Below are 17,109 nucleotides of genomic sequence, written 5' to 3'. Positions count from 1 at the left end.
TGACTTCCAAGAATTAAGTGCTCATTAAGTTCCTTGATGGAAGTATTGAAAAAAACAACAAACTAAAAAAACAACCTGTAATGACATGCGGCCAAGATTCTCAAATATTTATCACAAATGTAACTAAAGCTTTAAAATAGTCCATATTAAATTGTTCCTATCTCTTGTGTTCCTTAGGGGGTTTGGACCCAATCCTGAGGGGACTGGTGGGTCGCCAGGCCAAGCTGAACACATAGGATCACATGATGACTGATGAGCTGAGGGACCGGTTGTTTAAATTCTCCACTGAGCTGGCGTTCGATCTGGCCGCTCTCAACATGCAGAGAGGCAGAGACCATGGAGTGCCTGGTGCTTGTATCTCCAGGATGTTGTTCCATCTGAGCATTTTCTGGCTTTTGACAACAAGAACATTGTCCTACTTTTCACACTGCGTGCTTCCTTTTAGGTTACAACACATGCCGTAAGTTGTGGGCTGTCCCAACCTGGAAATCAGAAACAACTGGCAGGAATGCTGAAAAACAAAAAAAACATCGACGTGTGGATGGGAGGGAGTGGCTGAGCCATTGGTCAAAGGAGGGAGAGTGGGACCCCTGTTTGCCTGCCTGGTTTCCTCTCAGTTCCAAAGGATTTGCCAGGGGGTAAGCAGACCTGAATGACAATACAACATCACTTGCTCGCATCATCTGTGACAACACTGGTATCACTGAACTACCAGAGCAGCCCTTCCAGTCCCGGCCCACAGGGTCCGGTTACACTAAATGCAGGAACATCCCTGCCTTTGACCTCAGTCCATGGAGAAATTCTTGACATACCGTAGATCTGCAATGTCTAAACTCTGAAATAATATATTCAGTCATCATCATCATGTTTTCAGTAAAAGTAAAATCTAAATAAGTTGACTGATAACCTGTTGGATCTTGTTCTGCCAGAGCTCGAGCTATTGCAAATCTTATGTGTACATATGTGGATCTTCAAATTAGGATAAAATATGTTAAGAAGGCAAATTTATGCTACAGTATATGTCCAGTTTTTCCCTAGACATATACTGTAGCATCGCTCATAAGGAAGGGTTAAGAGACAAAAAAGCAGCACCCAACAGTTCCTCATAGTTTACATTGCACCCTGGCTGTGCAACCTTAAAATCACACAGAGTCACGCACATTTCAAACATTTTTCAGTGATGGATGGGACTACTAACTATAGACTTACCGTATCAGAGCTGAAAGGTTTCCAAACCATATAATCACAAACAATGTAGTCACATAACTGCCTTCCAAGCAAACCTTGCTTTGTTTACTGTCATACAAATGTGGAGAAGAATTCAAAAAGGCAAAAATACTTGTACATCCTGTAAATGCTGCTTTCAAATTCAAAATGTTGTCCAACATCATCAAAAAAGGAGCAACAAGGCGAAGTCACTTAAGATTGTAGGGTAACACGCTACACCACAGAATGTAGGCCTACAGTGTAAATATTCTGGATTCATGGAATAGTTTTTGTACTAATACTAATACAGTATGTTACAGTACTTCTATGTAGTTTCTGGGGAAAGAGTTGTGGAATAAGGGGGTAACAGTAAGGATCTTACAAAGATCTTACGGTATACTGTAGTGAGGATACCTATTCCATTATTCCAGTGTCCATTTGTATTTATTTCCTGGGACGACAGGAGGCTGTGGGCAGAGCTGTAATAAGTTAAGCTTGCACCTTGAGGAACTGTATGGTCAAATATAATATCCTGGGAGAAAACGTTCAACGTTTGACTTCAAAATTGTCAACATGTGATTTACACTGACACACAGGTGAGGCACTTCACTTCCAGATTTGGTGAACTCTGTCTGCTGACGGCCGGAAGAGCCACAAGGCCATAAAAGATCGTCCAAAAGCCGGTGAGGTGAGACAGTCTTTGGAGACCAACAGTATGCATGACAACCTGGGCTCTGTAGTCATTTTAAGCAGCCCTTCCCCAAAATTATATAGCAATACAGCATTTTGGCTGTTTAGAGCCAAGAAGAGAAAACACATTAGTCCAGTTCTAGCTGCTCTGCACTGGTTGCGTGAAACACACAGGACTGACTTTAAGGTTCTCCTCCTTACACATAAGGCTCTGAATGGGCTGGGCCTACACAGCTGACTCTCTAGTTAACTACAGTATGTTCCCTCAAGAACACTGAGATCATCTGCAGCAAGTTGTTAGAAAGAAAATTTAAGATTCAGCTTTTGTAGATTACTCTCTAAAGATGTGGAACAGACTGACACTACATATCAGAGAAGCTAGTTCAGTGAATGTCTTAAAAAGAAAACTTACAACACTTCTCTTTGCTTCAGCCTTTAACTAGATCTTGTACTTGCCCACAGTCCTGCACACTGATCATTTTCTTTTTAGATTTAATTGTTTAGGAGCAAGACCGGGTGACTCCCCTCTGGAATGTGATCAGACCAAGCTCATTTCTGATCAGGGTGGAGTCAGAAGAATGGCGAGTCAATGGCGCAGACACCCAGGGAGCCATGCAGGAGTTATTCTTAGCAACCAAGTAAGTTTCGTTTTTGGTGCTGCCTACAGGTGTTGTCCGAAAGCCAAAGTCACCAGGTGTTCTGTTTGTTATTCTACCAAAGCAAACCGGGTTGTTGAACTTGTTTTAAAAAATATTTTACATTGATGGCACATGTACGTATCATTAAAAAGTATCTTCAGCATCGTCTGGTTACAGCTTCTGTGTGCGCTGGTCTGTGTGTGGCACGTTTAGAATATAAAAATAAACGATTGTTATTATTAATATTATACCAGGGCTTGGTTGAATTTGTACTTGGCGAAACTCTCAACACTAAGGCCCAATCCCATTTCACCCTTAGCCAGTCCCCTCCTCTTAGTGGGTAGGGGCAGGGTATGGCTCTCCCATTCTCATGCGCACTGCCAACCGAATCGAGTCAGTGTGTGTGTGGTGCATTTCCTAAGCCACACTCAAACCAATAAACTATATTCAACTGAACTAATACAATTTTATGAAGTTCATGTCTCCTGCAACGCCATGCCACTAAGAGGAGGAAACTGAACATCTAGTATTCATATTAACATCATCTAGGCTGAAAATTCATTTCAGCACTTTATGACAAATAAAGACACTGGTGAGATGTGAACAGCTTTAAGCGGCACTCTATATCTCCACTCAGATTTCCATGGCTGTGTCCACATGAAGCTCTTTGAGTATGTGTGCGTGTGTGAAAGGCAGAAAGTCCTGGGCTAATTCTCGGGAGTTCCTTGGCATGACAAGTCTGAACAGCTGCGATGTCAGCTTGGCCTCCTGCCTGCAAATTCATTTTGTTATTTGAAAACGAGTCCTTTCAATGAAAATACCACAGCAGGGCATTTGGCAATTGGCAGGTCGGTCTACGTATAAGTGGACACTGCAAAGCTCCCATTCCATCTATTGTGTTTAAGATTGAAGCAAGACAATAGAAGAAAGTACAATGAGGGAAAGGTGTGACAGAGTCAACCGGTTAACAAACAGGATGCATGAGAGCATTCACGCTGAAAAAGCACATAACCATAGTGCAAAAATGATCTCCAAATCTACAAGTATAAAATGCTCCAATGACTTTATAAGGTTTACGACCTTTTTTTTTTTTTAGATGTAACACATTTTTTAAACACACACTTTTTGTCACACCAATGTCTGGTCCAAGCAGCCTTTCCCCCTTTGAAATCTCCTAAACTAAATGTATTTCACTGCGAACAGGCAACGTAGATTGTAGTTTTTGGTCAATATTAATATTGAAAAGTTTTAACACAGGATTATTTCTTTCAACAATCATCATATCATTGGTGTCACATTAAAAGCTTTGGCCCCACCAAATTGCACAAACCCTGCAGCAAGGCGACGCGCACCGTTTGCCACATTCGATCAGATGAGGCCCTCATTTGATGGCATTTGTGGAATGTTTTTGCTCCTGTAATCTGGATGCAGATCAAGCCACATTTGCAGTTTGGAATTTCTGCAATCTTTTCTATTGAATGGTCGATCATTTACAAGAATGACTAATTAGCTTTCTGGGAAATATTATTCAAAGCCACTTCCTGGGCAAGGCAACGTGATGAAAACAAAGAAGCAAAAGCTGATGTCCCCTTTCACCCTCTGTGGCCTTATACGAGCTCAGATTGATTAAAATATTATTTGAATTGAATACGTCTTTTGATGCCTATAATATTGTGTTTGACAAACCTTAAAAATTGTAATGCATGACATTAGGATGTTTTACCTTGAAACAGTCTTCATTCTTTTCTCTCTCTCTCTCTTCTCTCCACCCGAGGGGCAGAACTGAGATGTTTCTATTTTACTTCACGGTTTTTTTTTTGACTGTTTGAATGAATGTCGGACCAAGAATCTTCTGTCCACAGATCTACTGTATGTTGCAATAAGCTCAAATTTTCCAGCAGGGAAAGCTGAGGCTCCTCGAGTGAATAATTGTATTCACCGGTGTGAACACCAATTCGAAATTCAGCCATATTTCATCATCTGTGCAAAAGATATGTCGTCATAATTTAGCAACATAAAACAATCACAGTAACAATTCTTCATAGAAATGATAGTAGGTGGTGGTAGGTGTACACAGGTAGGTGTAAATAGTACAGACTCAGCTGACATGTGCTATTGAGAGTGAGAAGGTTCTGCAGTGTTGGAGCTAAACCCCTGTTTGTCTTTGGCGAGAACCGGGGAACCTTTAAATTATTTTGTTGCCAGACCTGAGAAGTCTTGATGCAGAATGAAATATGAAGAGAACCATAACATACATTATATAAGTAATTAAGCTGATGTAATACAAGACATCATATGCTAAATTCTACAATTATATGAATGTTGCATTGAATACGTAAGGAGGAGCTGCTGGTTATTGTCATTATTTGATGTCTCATTATTATATTCAATGAGAAATTCAATATTTCAGACCCAGGGGCATGTGAAATCAATTGGAATGTTAAACTATGCAGGGGAAATATTACAGCATGTTGTATTCAATTTTTATTTTCCAGGGATAATGTGCATGTCCAATTTTAATCCACAAAGTATTTAATGCTCAACAACTTTTAAGGAGCTGTCAATAGCACACATTTTCACCTACATACTTCACTGTCTTATTTACACCCTGTAATTATTACACGTGGAAACCACTCGTCACAAAATTTTGTTCTCATATTACTAATCTTTGTGACAGACAATGGCACAATATCATCTTAACACTGTAAACAATCACTGACAAGACAACAGCATTTTAATTGAATTAAGAAGGTTATCTGAACAAATTTATGGGAATGAAATCTGTTAATAATAATAATTATATATTATTACCACTGACAATCATTATTCTGCATTAGTTTTTCTGAGCCTAAACAACAACAATACTTTTTACATGAAGATACACTGTTCATCTAAGTTTGGGAACCTCCCGTCCAATGTTTTTATGTCTGATGTTTAATAAACACGCAAGCTGTCAATCTAATCACTAACTTCCAGTAAAGAAAACCAGAGAGGCCACATACCAGGTTCTACCCACTGGGTTTAATGAAAGGCTGGAGGAACAAGGTAACTTGTAATGAAACTCATATGCAGAGTTTGGAAATTACCAAGAGTAAAAGGTCAAATTTAAAGATGTTGACGTCTGGATCCTTGGGCAGGTTGTTCAAACAGCTCAGAGCAGAAGAACTAAAAGCTGCTTCACTTTAGGTTTTAGTCTTGACCTATAGAAAAGTCAAAAAAGTAATTTCATAGAACTGAAGTGGCATTCTCCCATAGTTCAAATTTTTTTTTATAGGAACAATTATTAAAAAAAATATATGGCTATACTTTTTTCTCTCAGACTGCTGTATCAACTCTGCCCTTTTGGGTGGGGAGCATTAAAGTGCTCCATGCTTTATTGAGAAGTCCTCCAACCAAAATTTCTTTTTTTAGCTTCTGTGATTAAAAGATGCCCTTCAACCGCATGCATTCAGCAGCCCTGTGTATATTTCATCAGCAAAGACTTACGGAAAACAAATAAAAATGACTAAATTGGATGAAATTAAGTGTATTGTGATGTGAACTGAGGACTTTGGTTAATAGGCCCCAGCAACAGCATACAGGTGATTGGCTCACGGCAAGCATGTCAAATTGTGATATGATAAAAAAACTGAGAACAAGATTGGTGGAACCTAGAAATAGTGGGAACTGTGCATGTGACTATGGAGGCCTGCTCATGAAGACAGGGTTCCTGACTGATCTTTGACTTAGCTTCATTAGTCTGATTCTAGGCCTTTTCCTGACATGAGGTTTTAGAGAACAAAAACAGATTTCCTGGTACAATATGGCTCAGGGTACAGGTAAAGGGTACACAGGTCGTCGACTAATCAAAAGCTCTGTGGTTCCATTCCCATTTTCTTCATAATAATTAACATAAAAGATTTAGTGTAACATAAGAAACAAGTGCTCCTTATGAAAAGCTTTGTGCAACACAATGGAGTCGTGCTTGCTTGGTGTAATTATCATTGATGTATTAATAACTTTGATGTTTTTTACAGCCACAACCACAGCCCTGTTCCCGTAATGAACACATTACTCAATTGAACTGCAGTCTCTTCTCCAGAGGAGGAATGAGGAAGAAGAAAAGGATTTCAGGAGGAGGAACCTGAGATGTCACGTCAAACTCAGCCACTATAAAGAAACAGACACCTCTGACATCTGACACTCAAGCTGGATGATACACACACCATTAGAGGACCCAAGCTTCAACTTGACTACAAAGGTTATTATTTATTTGTTTTTACATATGTTGTTTATTTTCATAGCCTACAGTAAATGTGCTGTAATTTATTAGATTGAATTAAACGTGTTTTCCATTATATTTTTCAAGCTGTTTAACGTTAATTCTGAAAATTATACTTATATATAAACATATGTATATAACTGAATAATTATTTTTTATAATTTGACGAGTGACTGCATAATGTGGTGAATACTTTTGCTTTTTATTTTCTTTTTCTTCAGATGAATCACTTTCTGTGTGTGCTGGCTGCGGGTCTTTACCTGTACATGCAATGTCACGTAAATGCAGGTGAGTTTTACCTCTATTATCACAGAACAGCTAAAAAAATGCATTATTGATCTAAATATTCTCAATTTATTCCTTCATTTTTGTCTTGAACACAAATGTTTTGTTCTTCAGTTGTTTCTATAAATGTTTTGTAAAATACTATGACTTTGTGACATGAATGAAATGTTAAAACGCCAGTGATAATGGTAACTAAATCATTATCATTAATATTTAAAATGTATTTTATTTATTTGTTCATTTATTGTTATATTCATTTCTCATCATTATTATTTTGCAGAATCTCGTTTGAGCAGGAGTGTTATTGAGAAAGCTGTGGTTGCGGCCAAGGCCACTGTGGACAATACTTATCTGACCTCCCGAAAAGAGTAGGTGTAAAAACTGGCTGGACTTGTGTATTGTCAATTATTCGCTAATTGAAAAATTAGATAAACATCGATCAGTTTTATAAAATGACACTGACGATATTCTGAATGAAATATATACAGGAGCATCGCACGTGTGAGGAGGAATACAGCAAATCCTTCGGACATACTGCGGTTGCTGAAGCAGCCTGCTGGGCTGACCCGCAATGCTGTGCGGGCTGCAGACTATATGGACATCACTGTGTCACTGCTCAAGGGATCTCTGCAAAGACGCCAAAAACGCTCCATCAACACCACAGGTGTGTAACCTTTCACACATTCTCCAACTTCACCTACAAATATTTGCCATTCGGAGAGAGCTGAGTTGCCATTTCTCTGCCCGTTGAATTAGATCTGATCTCTGAAGAGGATCTGCAGGTCATTGCTAAACTGACAGGCTGCTCTCCCCGGGATCGTGCCCCTTCCTGCAGCACCACTCCAAACTTAGACAAGTTTCGCACTGCGAGCAATGTCTGCAACAACAGGTGAGGCAGCTGCTGAGTAGTTCATGGAGGACCCAGGGAGAGCAAATCACAGACATGTTCTCAGCTAATTGACTGCTTAGTTTCTGCCCCTGGGGCCAATTTGTAACTTTCTTCCCAGTTCTGTCCTTTTCTTCAATTCATTTACCAAATCCAGATATTAAAATGATTGTGTATAATTGGAGCAGTAACATTCCTTTTGAAAAATAGCACCAGTAATGTCAAAGACCGGTAGCCTACATGTCAAATATGGTACAATCATGTAAAAGACAAAAAGACAACGAAGGATTTATTTTTTCTCAGAAAACACCCTCGCTGGGGGTCTGCTAACACACCTTTCACCCGCTGGCTTCCTGCTGAGTACCAGGATAATATCTCTCTGCCCAAAGGATGGGACCCTAAGCAGAAGATCAACAATCATTTGCTGCCATTGGTACTGTGGTTAAATATATATTTTAAATGTAAATAAATAGTAAGTAGTAGAAAGTACAGAGATGACCAGTGCTCCTGTAAAGAAAGGAAGCAGAAACTGAAAATGTAATCACATCTGTAGTGATGCTTAATGTATTTTCAAAAATGAGAGGTTGTCACAAATTTTCACCAAGGTGCTGATTGTCTGCATCAAATCCGCAGGTGAGGGACGTGTCCAACCGTATTATTAGCACAGCTAATGCTGATGTGGAGAGTGACCCATTGTACACTTTCATGGTGACAATGTACGGCCAATGGATCGACCACGACCTGACCTTCACTCCTCATTCTCCTGCCATCAGCTCATTCAGTAATGGTATCAACTGTGACAAGAGCTGCGAACGCACAGAACCCTGTTTCCCCATCAAGGTCAGTATCATTACAGTACAGAACAAGAGACAAGTTATCCCAAAAGTACACACACACACACACACACACACACACACACACACACACACACACACACACACACACACACACACACACACACACACACACACACACACACACACACACACACACACACACACACACACACACACACACACACACACACACACACACACTAAATGATAGCGGCCTCTTGTCATCAAAACAGATCCCCAGTGGAGACCAACGCTTCGTCAATCACTCAGAAGAATGCATGCCCTTCTTCCGCTCAGCAGCCGGTTGTGGTTCTGGCAACACAGGTCACCTCTTCGGTGCCAGCAATGTTCGTCAGCAAATGAACGCTATCACAGCTGTCATTGACGTGGGCCAGGTGTACGGTTCAGATCATACCAAAGCTCGCTTCCTCCGTAACCTTTCCAAAAAGAGCGGCCTTTTAAGGGTCAACACAAAGTACAAAGACAATGGCCGCGAGCTCCTGCCGTTCTTCGTCACAGGTGCCAACATCTGCGCGACACGAGCCCGCATTACTCAAAACGTCAATGCTGAGGAGGTGCCCTGCTTTGTGGCTGGTGAGTGGAAGCAAAAACGTTGACATACAAAGTGCATTGCAAGCTTCAATCACACATTGTGGTTGTAATTATTAAAACATTTTCCTATGCTTTGTCTCCCAGGCGATGAACGCACCAATGAGAACATCGCTCTGACCTCTCTGCACACACTGTTCATGCGTGAGCACAACCGTCTGGTACGTGCCCTGGCAAAACCCAACCCTCACTGGGACGGAGAGAGACTCTACCAGGAGGCCCGCAAGATCATGGGAGCATACTTTCAGGTGCTTAGTCACAACCCAGCACAAGGCTGCACAAAGGAGGGAAGACCACACATGAATTGTTACTAAAAAATAATTTTATTTTAAAGAAATGAAAAAGGAAATTTAAATAGTGACTACAATTACCAATATCAATATCAAAATGTAATGCTGCTGACTGCCACCAGCTTAGAGAGGGTTGTCACAGCTTAGCGGCATGAGCAGCACAAGTCTTGCATTTATGTCTGCTTCAACTGACTCAGTTTCTCTTTTGTTTTTCAGGTTCTCACCTACAGAGACTACTTGCTCCACATTGTCGGTCCAGACTTAATTGCGAAGCAGCTGTCCACCTACCCTGGTTATGATGAACAAGTGGACCCCAGCATCTCCAATGTGTTTGCCACAGCTGCCTACAGATTTGCTCACCTGATGATTCAGCCATTTATTTACCGTTTTGATGAGAAATACCAGGAGCACCGTGATTATCCCAGCCCGCTACTGCACAAAGCCTTCTTCACACCATGGAGGCTGATCTTTGAAGGTATGGCCACGATCCCTAATTTTTATGATTCAGCTCAATGGAAAATCAGCCTTTAACCACTTTACTGCCTTTGTGGAAACAATCGGCTTCAACTGCTGCAACCAGTCATCTACAGTGCACTACTCATGGATCATGACTTCTTAGTTGTTCCCTGAAGAGAGGTGAGATTCAACTGATCATGAAATGATTGTCCACGTTCCTTAGGTGGTTTGGACCCAATCCTGCGGGGGCTAATAGGCCACCAGGCCAAGCTGTCTTCACAGAAACACATGATGCCTGAGGAGCTCAGGAACAAGTTGTTCAAGTTCTCCAGTGATTTGGCGCTTGATCTGGCCGCTCTTAATTTGCAGAGAGGCAGAGACCATGGACTCCCAGGTATTTATTGTTTTTTTATACAGTTTGTATCCTTCATCTTTGTAAAGGCTTATGTGTCAAATTGAACATGTGGCTCTTTTTAGGATACAACAAATGGCGCAAGCACTGCGGGCTCTCGCAACCCAAAAATCTGACAGAGCTGGCAAGTGTTTTGAACAACACAGATATGGCCAAGAAACTTCTGGATCTCTATCACACACCTGACAACATCGACGTGTGGATGGGAGGAGTGGCTGAGCCGTTTGTCCGTGGTGGTAGAGTGGGACCCCTCTTTGCCTGCCTAATTGCCACTCAGTTCCAGAAGATCCGCCAGGGAGACCGGTATATTATCTAACTCATGTTTCTAATTATGTAGACATAACTTCACCTAACTGCACCTTTATAGTCATTTATACAACCAGAGACTCAAAATGATAACAAAGTGTCCAATTTCAGACTTTGGTGGGAGAACAACGGAGTCTTCACTGACGCTCAGAGGGCGTCCCTGAGGGAAACATCACTTGCCCGCATCATCTGTGACAACACTGGTATCACTGAGGTACCTAAAAGACCCTTCCAGTACCGACCTCGTGGGTCAGGATACACTCAGTGTAAGGACATCCCTGCCTTTGACCTCAGCCCATGGAATGAGGATGGTGAGTTGAGTCCTCTCTGTCACAGTTGACAGAGGATCATCGAAGGCAACATGAAGTATTTTGGAGATAACAGATTTCTTCCCTTGAATTTTCTTTAGATTCACATTGATTACCAAATAAATCTGCCACTCCCTGTTTGATAATCCAAAAATATTGAAATTGATATACTAGATGCCTTATTTTAAAATGGAATAGTTCTGTGGTTTGATTGTACCCATTTCTTTATTCACAGGAGTCCCAGCCACCCCGAAACCCACTAAACACCCTCACATTGACAACAAAGTTGCCTTCTCTGTGCGACTGGGCAACAATTTTCCTGAAGCTGGCATGCCAATTTCATTTCATGAGGTAATCTACAATGGACAGAATAGCTATGATGTATCGACAGGGTATTTCACCTGTGCGCAACCAGGTGTCTATGAGTTCCAGTTCCACTGCACAATCTTCCAGAAAGCTGCGAGCGTGGATCTGATTCATAACGGAAAACTGATTGTGCACTCATTCACCACCCGGCATAGCGGCTACATCACAGCAAGTGGCAACGCGTATATTAAGCTTCAGAAGGGAGACAAGGTCTGTCTGTTGGCCAACCATGATGGCAATGGTCTGACCAGTGACAGCTTCTTTTCAGGGCATCTGCTGTTCACCGAGTCAGAGACTGCTGACACAACTGCTTCTCCTTGACATCCTCAAAAGACTGCACCTTCGAGTGTAGTAGAGCAACGCTGAGTTTGTTGAAGTCGCAAATTTCTGTTCGGAACTTTGTTGACAGAAAGCAAAGTGTCTAAAAAAGCTTAAGTTTAAGACAGTTTAAAAGCTTTATATGGAATGGTCAAATGTAAAAAAAAAAGAGGTCAGTAGTTATCACACATTTGTTTATGTGTGATAACTACTTTGTTTATTTGTCTGTGGAAAAATGTGAAAAAAGACAGGACATTATCTGACTTGATATGTGTTACATCTGAAAAGTGAATCTAATAAGTTAATTAAGCTAAAACTGCAAAAGGCTGTATTTTTTGCTGATCTTTCGGGGCACTCTTTTATTTCTTCCAAAAGTAAGTGTATGACTTTGAGTCACTTTATTCCGGACATTATTCATTCTTGTTGTAGAGATTAACTTCTGCATCTGAAAGACAATTATGATGATACAGAACAAATGGAAGATCATGTTTGTAAGCAGGCCCAGCTGACGATGTCTGTAGGCAGACCAGCAGATGGCAGTGGCGTACAACTTAACAAGGACAGCAAGGCTGGCACAAGCATCATTTAAAGCTGCACTGTATACAAATGGTCAAGAAGAACTGTTTTACGGATTTACTGTATTTGCCAGCCAGAAAGTGGGTGAAAAGTTTAGCAAAATGATAATGATAATGAGTATAGGTGGATTTGACCTGCAGTACATCTGTGTTGCTACAAACTAGGATATGAATTAATTACAAAATAATTAGTAGGAAATACCAATTCTGAAGGAACTGCAGTGGGTTTGTTGCCTTTTGTAAAACCTGAAGCTAAACTTTGATGATGTCCTGGATATGTGTGAAGAGGCAGTTGAAGTTGTTTTAAGAGTTTGAATGTATGTAAACTGTAGTGTAAGCACTGTTGAATATCAAATAAAGGTAATATTTTGTGCATGTGTGAAAAAGTCTTCTGCATACTTGAGAGATATAATAGAGAATCTATAACAGAGAAATAATTGCACATGCGTAAAAGGCTTTTGCAGGTGTAGAAATGAATACTTTGTGAATGTGTATTTAAAGGTTCAGTGTTTCTCTCCTTCCAAGTGTGTAGAAGAATCTACAGTGGCCTTTAGGTAACGTAAAAATGCAATAGGGTCTCTCCAGACAAACTCCACACACTGGCTTTTCCTCTTAAAACAAATGCTCACTTCACAACGCAGACTGATTTACATGGAGTCACTTGTTGTTTTGGACAACAAAGACCAGAACGTAACAGGGCAAAATCTCAAAATGATTATTGTTAGACTTAAATCTGACCGTCAATCCAAACTATTGATATCTGCCACAGAAAAATGCTGAAATGTAAAAAACCAGACCATTGTGTGCACCCAAACCCTGGTAATAAAAAACCTGCATAAGGACGATAAACCCATTTGTTGCTGCTTCACTCACAAGCAACAGCACTACTCATCTCTTGAATCACATCAAGTAAAATCAAGATGACACGCAGCCTAGTAGCAAAACACTGCCTTGGTATTAACTGGGACACTATGTAGACAATAACATTACGCTTATTGGTAAGAAGTTCGTTTCCTGTCAGACAAATGCTGAACCACCTCTCGACAGTACTTCTGGAGTCTTGCACATTCAAGTGGGCACTTGCATGACACAATGAATAACTTAACTCACTTCAGTAAAAGGGGAAACATCATAAATGTCTTTAACTGCACATGTGCTTTTAATGTTATGTGATGAGACGGAGTGTGTGGTGTGAGAGGTTCAGCATATCAAAGTTTGGAATAATGTGCCGAGCAGATGCTAGAGGTAAAAAATATGTTCACCCAATTCTCCAGAAAACCAAAAATGTCTCACTTTATAAAACTTAAAAATCATTACACACTTGTAATAGTAATGCAGGTCTTACAGCGTGTGATATTCAGAAGTACAACAGTGAAAGTTTTATCATACATCAATAACTCTGACCAAATCCTCTTCAGGCTCCTCTCATGTAGCTGCCTTGTGTATTTCCCTTGGAGGAATTGATTTAAGTGCAGCTCTTGTATTGAGATGGATCCAAATGTGTGTTAAGAGTTTTGTGGATTTTAGTTTTTTTGGTATTGAGGAATGAGGCTAAATGTGGTCGCTCCCCCAGGGGATCCGAATCCCTTGCCTAAGTAAGTAAACAAAACAAAAACAAGAGCAATATATGGCGATCGATTGGGAGGGTGGTGGGCCGCAGCAGCTCTGTTGTATTCAGCGGAGGAGAGGAGGGACGGGGACCAGCTGCTGCGCCCCCAGAGCATCCCCCTGCAAGCACAGACACACACACACACACACACACACACACACACACACACACACACACACACACACACACACACACACACACACACACACACACACACACACACACACACACACACACACGCCACGCCCCCCTCTGACCTCCGTGGACACCGTGCCATCCTCAGAGAGTGGCTCCGGGTGTCCCATGGGAGCAGGGGAATGCTGGAGAGGACGAGCGGCACACGATACCCCATTGTTTGGTTAAGCAGTCACTGATCCTCTCCCTCCCTCCTCCACCTCCTCCACCCTGAAGCGCACGGGCTGACCGACTCAACGGGTTAAATTGATTAGAAAGACGTTTGTGGTTTGACTAATCCCCCCCCCCCTAATTTTCGCCCCTTGCTGCTCACAGCTTCGCCAAATGAGACAAAACCACACACTTTTATTGGACAGGTCCTGGCGGGTTGTGTGGATGATCAGGGCGCACGCATCCTCTCTGTGTCTCCCTCGCACCTGTGGAGAGACACGTGGACTGCCCACAGACTGTCATCCACTGCAAATCACACAACACTGTAGAGGAGAGAAGGATTTCTTCTGTTCACTTTTGCTGCACGACCAGTTTTTTCTGCCAAATCTAAAACTTTCTGTGAGTCTGAGCTTGAGATGGATTGCAGCCATAATGCTATAACCCTCTCTTTGTCTTTAGACAAATTAAATTATAATTATAATTTATTTAATTCATAGCCTGGTTAATACAAATAAATAACCAAAGTGGATATATGGATGAATACACCTTTTCTGAAATGGGATAAGTCCAAATGGCTTCTTGATAGAAAACAATCTCAGAAACCTTTCTTATCGACTTATTAATGACTTATTTCAAACTGACTCAGGATTTCACCACCATGACCTCACTAATATCAGTTGTGTTTTACACGCTGGAAAAACTGTTTCTAAAGCCTCCACCGCTGCGCAATGGTGCATTCCGCTCAATTCCAGCTTTAAATCTATTCTCTTCAATTTCTGCAACTTTTATTTTGCAGGGGAAGCTTCAATTTTGCGCACACGTCCGTCCACTCTGCGTCAATTGATGAGTGTTTTTCAACAAGGCATTAAACGAACCTTGCGCTGTCTGCACCGTTCAAGAGGTGCTCCTCCTGTTAAAGAACCAACACATCCATGTGCGCAATTTGAGAGCGCACGCCCGACCGGCAGAAGATTAGCAGCGTCTGGAGGAATTTCATATTTAAGTGTGTGTCATCATATTTAGATTTTTCACGGTTAAATGGAGCTGTCAATCATGTTTTTGGGGAAGTGTGTGAGGGACGGAGACAGGGCGGGGACTCGGGAGCATGGATTCCCCAAGACTGCTCTCATAATTGGGGGAACATCTGACTTTGTCCCGAGCTGGCAGATGGTGGGTTGGGGCGGGATCCAAAGGGGGGAGATTTACATTCATTGTCCGGGAGCACAAACTCCACACAGAGACAATGGTCTCGGTGAGGGGCGAGGAACCAAGGATGGAGAAGAAAAAAAACTTTCCTTTTCAACACCAAACGAACGGGAGCGGAAATTAATTTCTGGGCAGCAAAAAAATGCTCCAGAACATGGTGGAGCTTTAATTTCGTTTTGTTGAGGCTGAAAAGAAACCACAGAAAGTTAGAGAACAAAAGTCTGAAATTGAGTTTTTATTTATTTACATTATTGAAAAAAGAAAACATTGAGGTTGTGTAGCAAACACTTTTAGTTAGTTAGTGCAGTTTATTTTATTATTTTTCCAAGACCTTTTCCATGAAATGATCCAAATCAGCAGCTCGATTAACTTTGTCACAAATGATTACTTTTATATCCAAATACAGCACTTCCCATAAATATATATATATATATTACATTTTATATGTGGCCCCTTGACTGAATTCATGAGCAGTGTGGATTTGAGGAGACGCTTCTCCTGTATTGATTAAGAGCTCATTTCGGGCCCACTGTCAGGCTGCGCTCCGGACGCCAATCAGAGCGGGGCCCTGCGCGCTGCTGGCGGAGATTGATGGAGCAACCAGACGTCCATTGTTGCCGCTGACACTGATGCGATGCCTCCTCAGCGGAATCAGTGCGTTCAAAGCGGCAGACGGCAGGGCTGCTGAATGCGCGCCCGTCGAGAGCGCACTTGTGTTGAATGCTTGACTGGAGTGAAAAGACCAAACAGGATCTGCTGCTGCTGCGGACACTGTTCGGAGCCGAGGACAATTCAGTTCAATTTTATGTGCATATAAGCGCCAAATCATAACGTACATTATGTCAAGGCACTTTATATGTAGTGAGGCTGAGACCTTAAAAGTTATAGAGCAACGTTTCCACCAATGGGCAAACACATAGAGAAAAAAGACTTCTTCTTAACTGGAGGAAACCTTTATTAGAGCCAGACTCAAAGTGGGCGGCCACCTGCCTCGACCGGTTGGGTGAGCAATGAATGAAAACCACAATTAACAAGTGGCTTTGGGATTAATAAATAGATGTAAATACAAAACAATTAGTGATTGAAATACACACGTTATGAGCTTTACGCATTGATTGTGATGTTGAATAATGAGAATATTATTGATCTCAGAGGCTTAACCCATCTCTTGACATGCACACCCATTATTCACATTTAAATTTCAATAATAACAATAACAATAATAGTTGTACTTTTAATATATATTTCTTCCTTAAATGACTATCTGGGGTTTACACTTTCTCTATATAAACGTCAACAATTGTTTTCCCCCTGCCTGGTCACCCTGCTCGAAGTTAACGTGTGTGAAAAGTTTGCAGAAGGAGTCACCGGTTGGATGCTGAATGTGGCAAAAGTCCAAACAACGGATGCACTTTACACCAATGAGAGCATCCATTTCAACAATCGGTTCCCCATATGGCACTAAGGCCCCTCCTCCACGCTCTATCCCGGCAGAGGGTCTCATTCA

At 41.4% G+C, this 17,109-nt stretch overlaps 1 protein-coding gene across 1 annotated transcript; it reads left to right on the top strand.

Moving 5' to 3' along the window:
* Window positions 1-623: 623 nt before the first annotated feature.
* LOC118114982 (eosinophil peroxidase) lies at window positions 624-12,828 on the top strand. The gene is made up of 17 exons (XM_035165798.1): window positions 624-638; window positions 1,803-1,894; window positions 2,387-2,534; window positions 6,551-6,774; window positions 7,017-7,083; window positions 7,361-7,448; window positions 7,569-7,744; window positions 7,837-7,969; window positions 8,270-8,399; window positions 8,600-8,806; window positions 9,036-9,396; window positions 9,499-9,659; window positions 9,918-10,176; window positions 10,381-10,551; window positions 10,635-10,872; window positions 10,987-11,186; window positions 11,419-12,828. The coding sequence occupies exons 4-17, from the start codon at window positions 6,727-6,729 to the stop codon at window positions 11,868-11,870; spliced, it is 2,691 nt and encodes an 896-aa protein (XP_035021689.1). The 5' UTR covers window positions 624-638; window positions 1,803-1,894; window positions 2,387-2,534; window positions 6,551-6,726; the 3' UTR covers window positions 11,871-12,828.
* The last annotated feature ends 4,281 nt before the right edge of the window (window positions 12,829-17,109 follow it).

Source organism: Hippoglossus stenolepis, chromosome 9, assembly GCF_022539355.2.
Source record: "Hippoglossus stenolepis isolate QCI-W04-F060 chromosome 9, HSTE1.2, whole genome shotgun sequence".
NCBI classification, from domain to species: domain Eukaryota; kingdom Metazoa; phylum Chordata; class Actinopteri; order Pleuronectiformes; family Pleuronectidae; genus Hippoglossus; species Hippoglossus stenolepis.
This window is presented reverse-complemented; position numbering and strand designations above follow the sequence as displayed.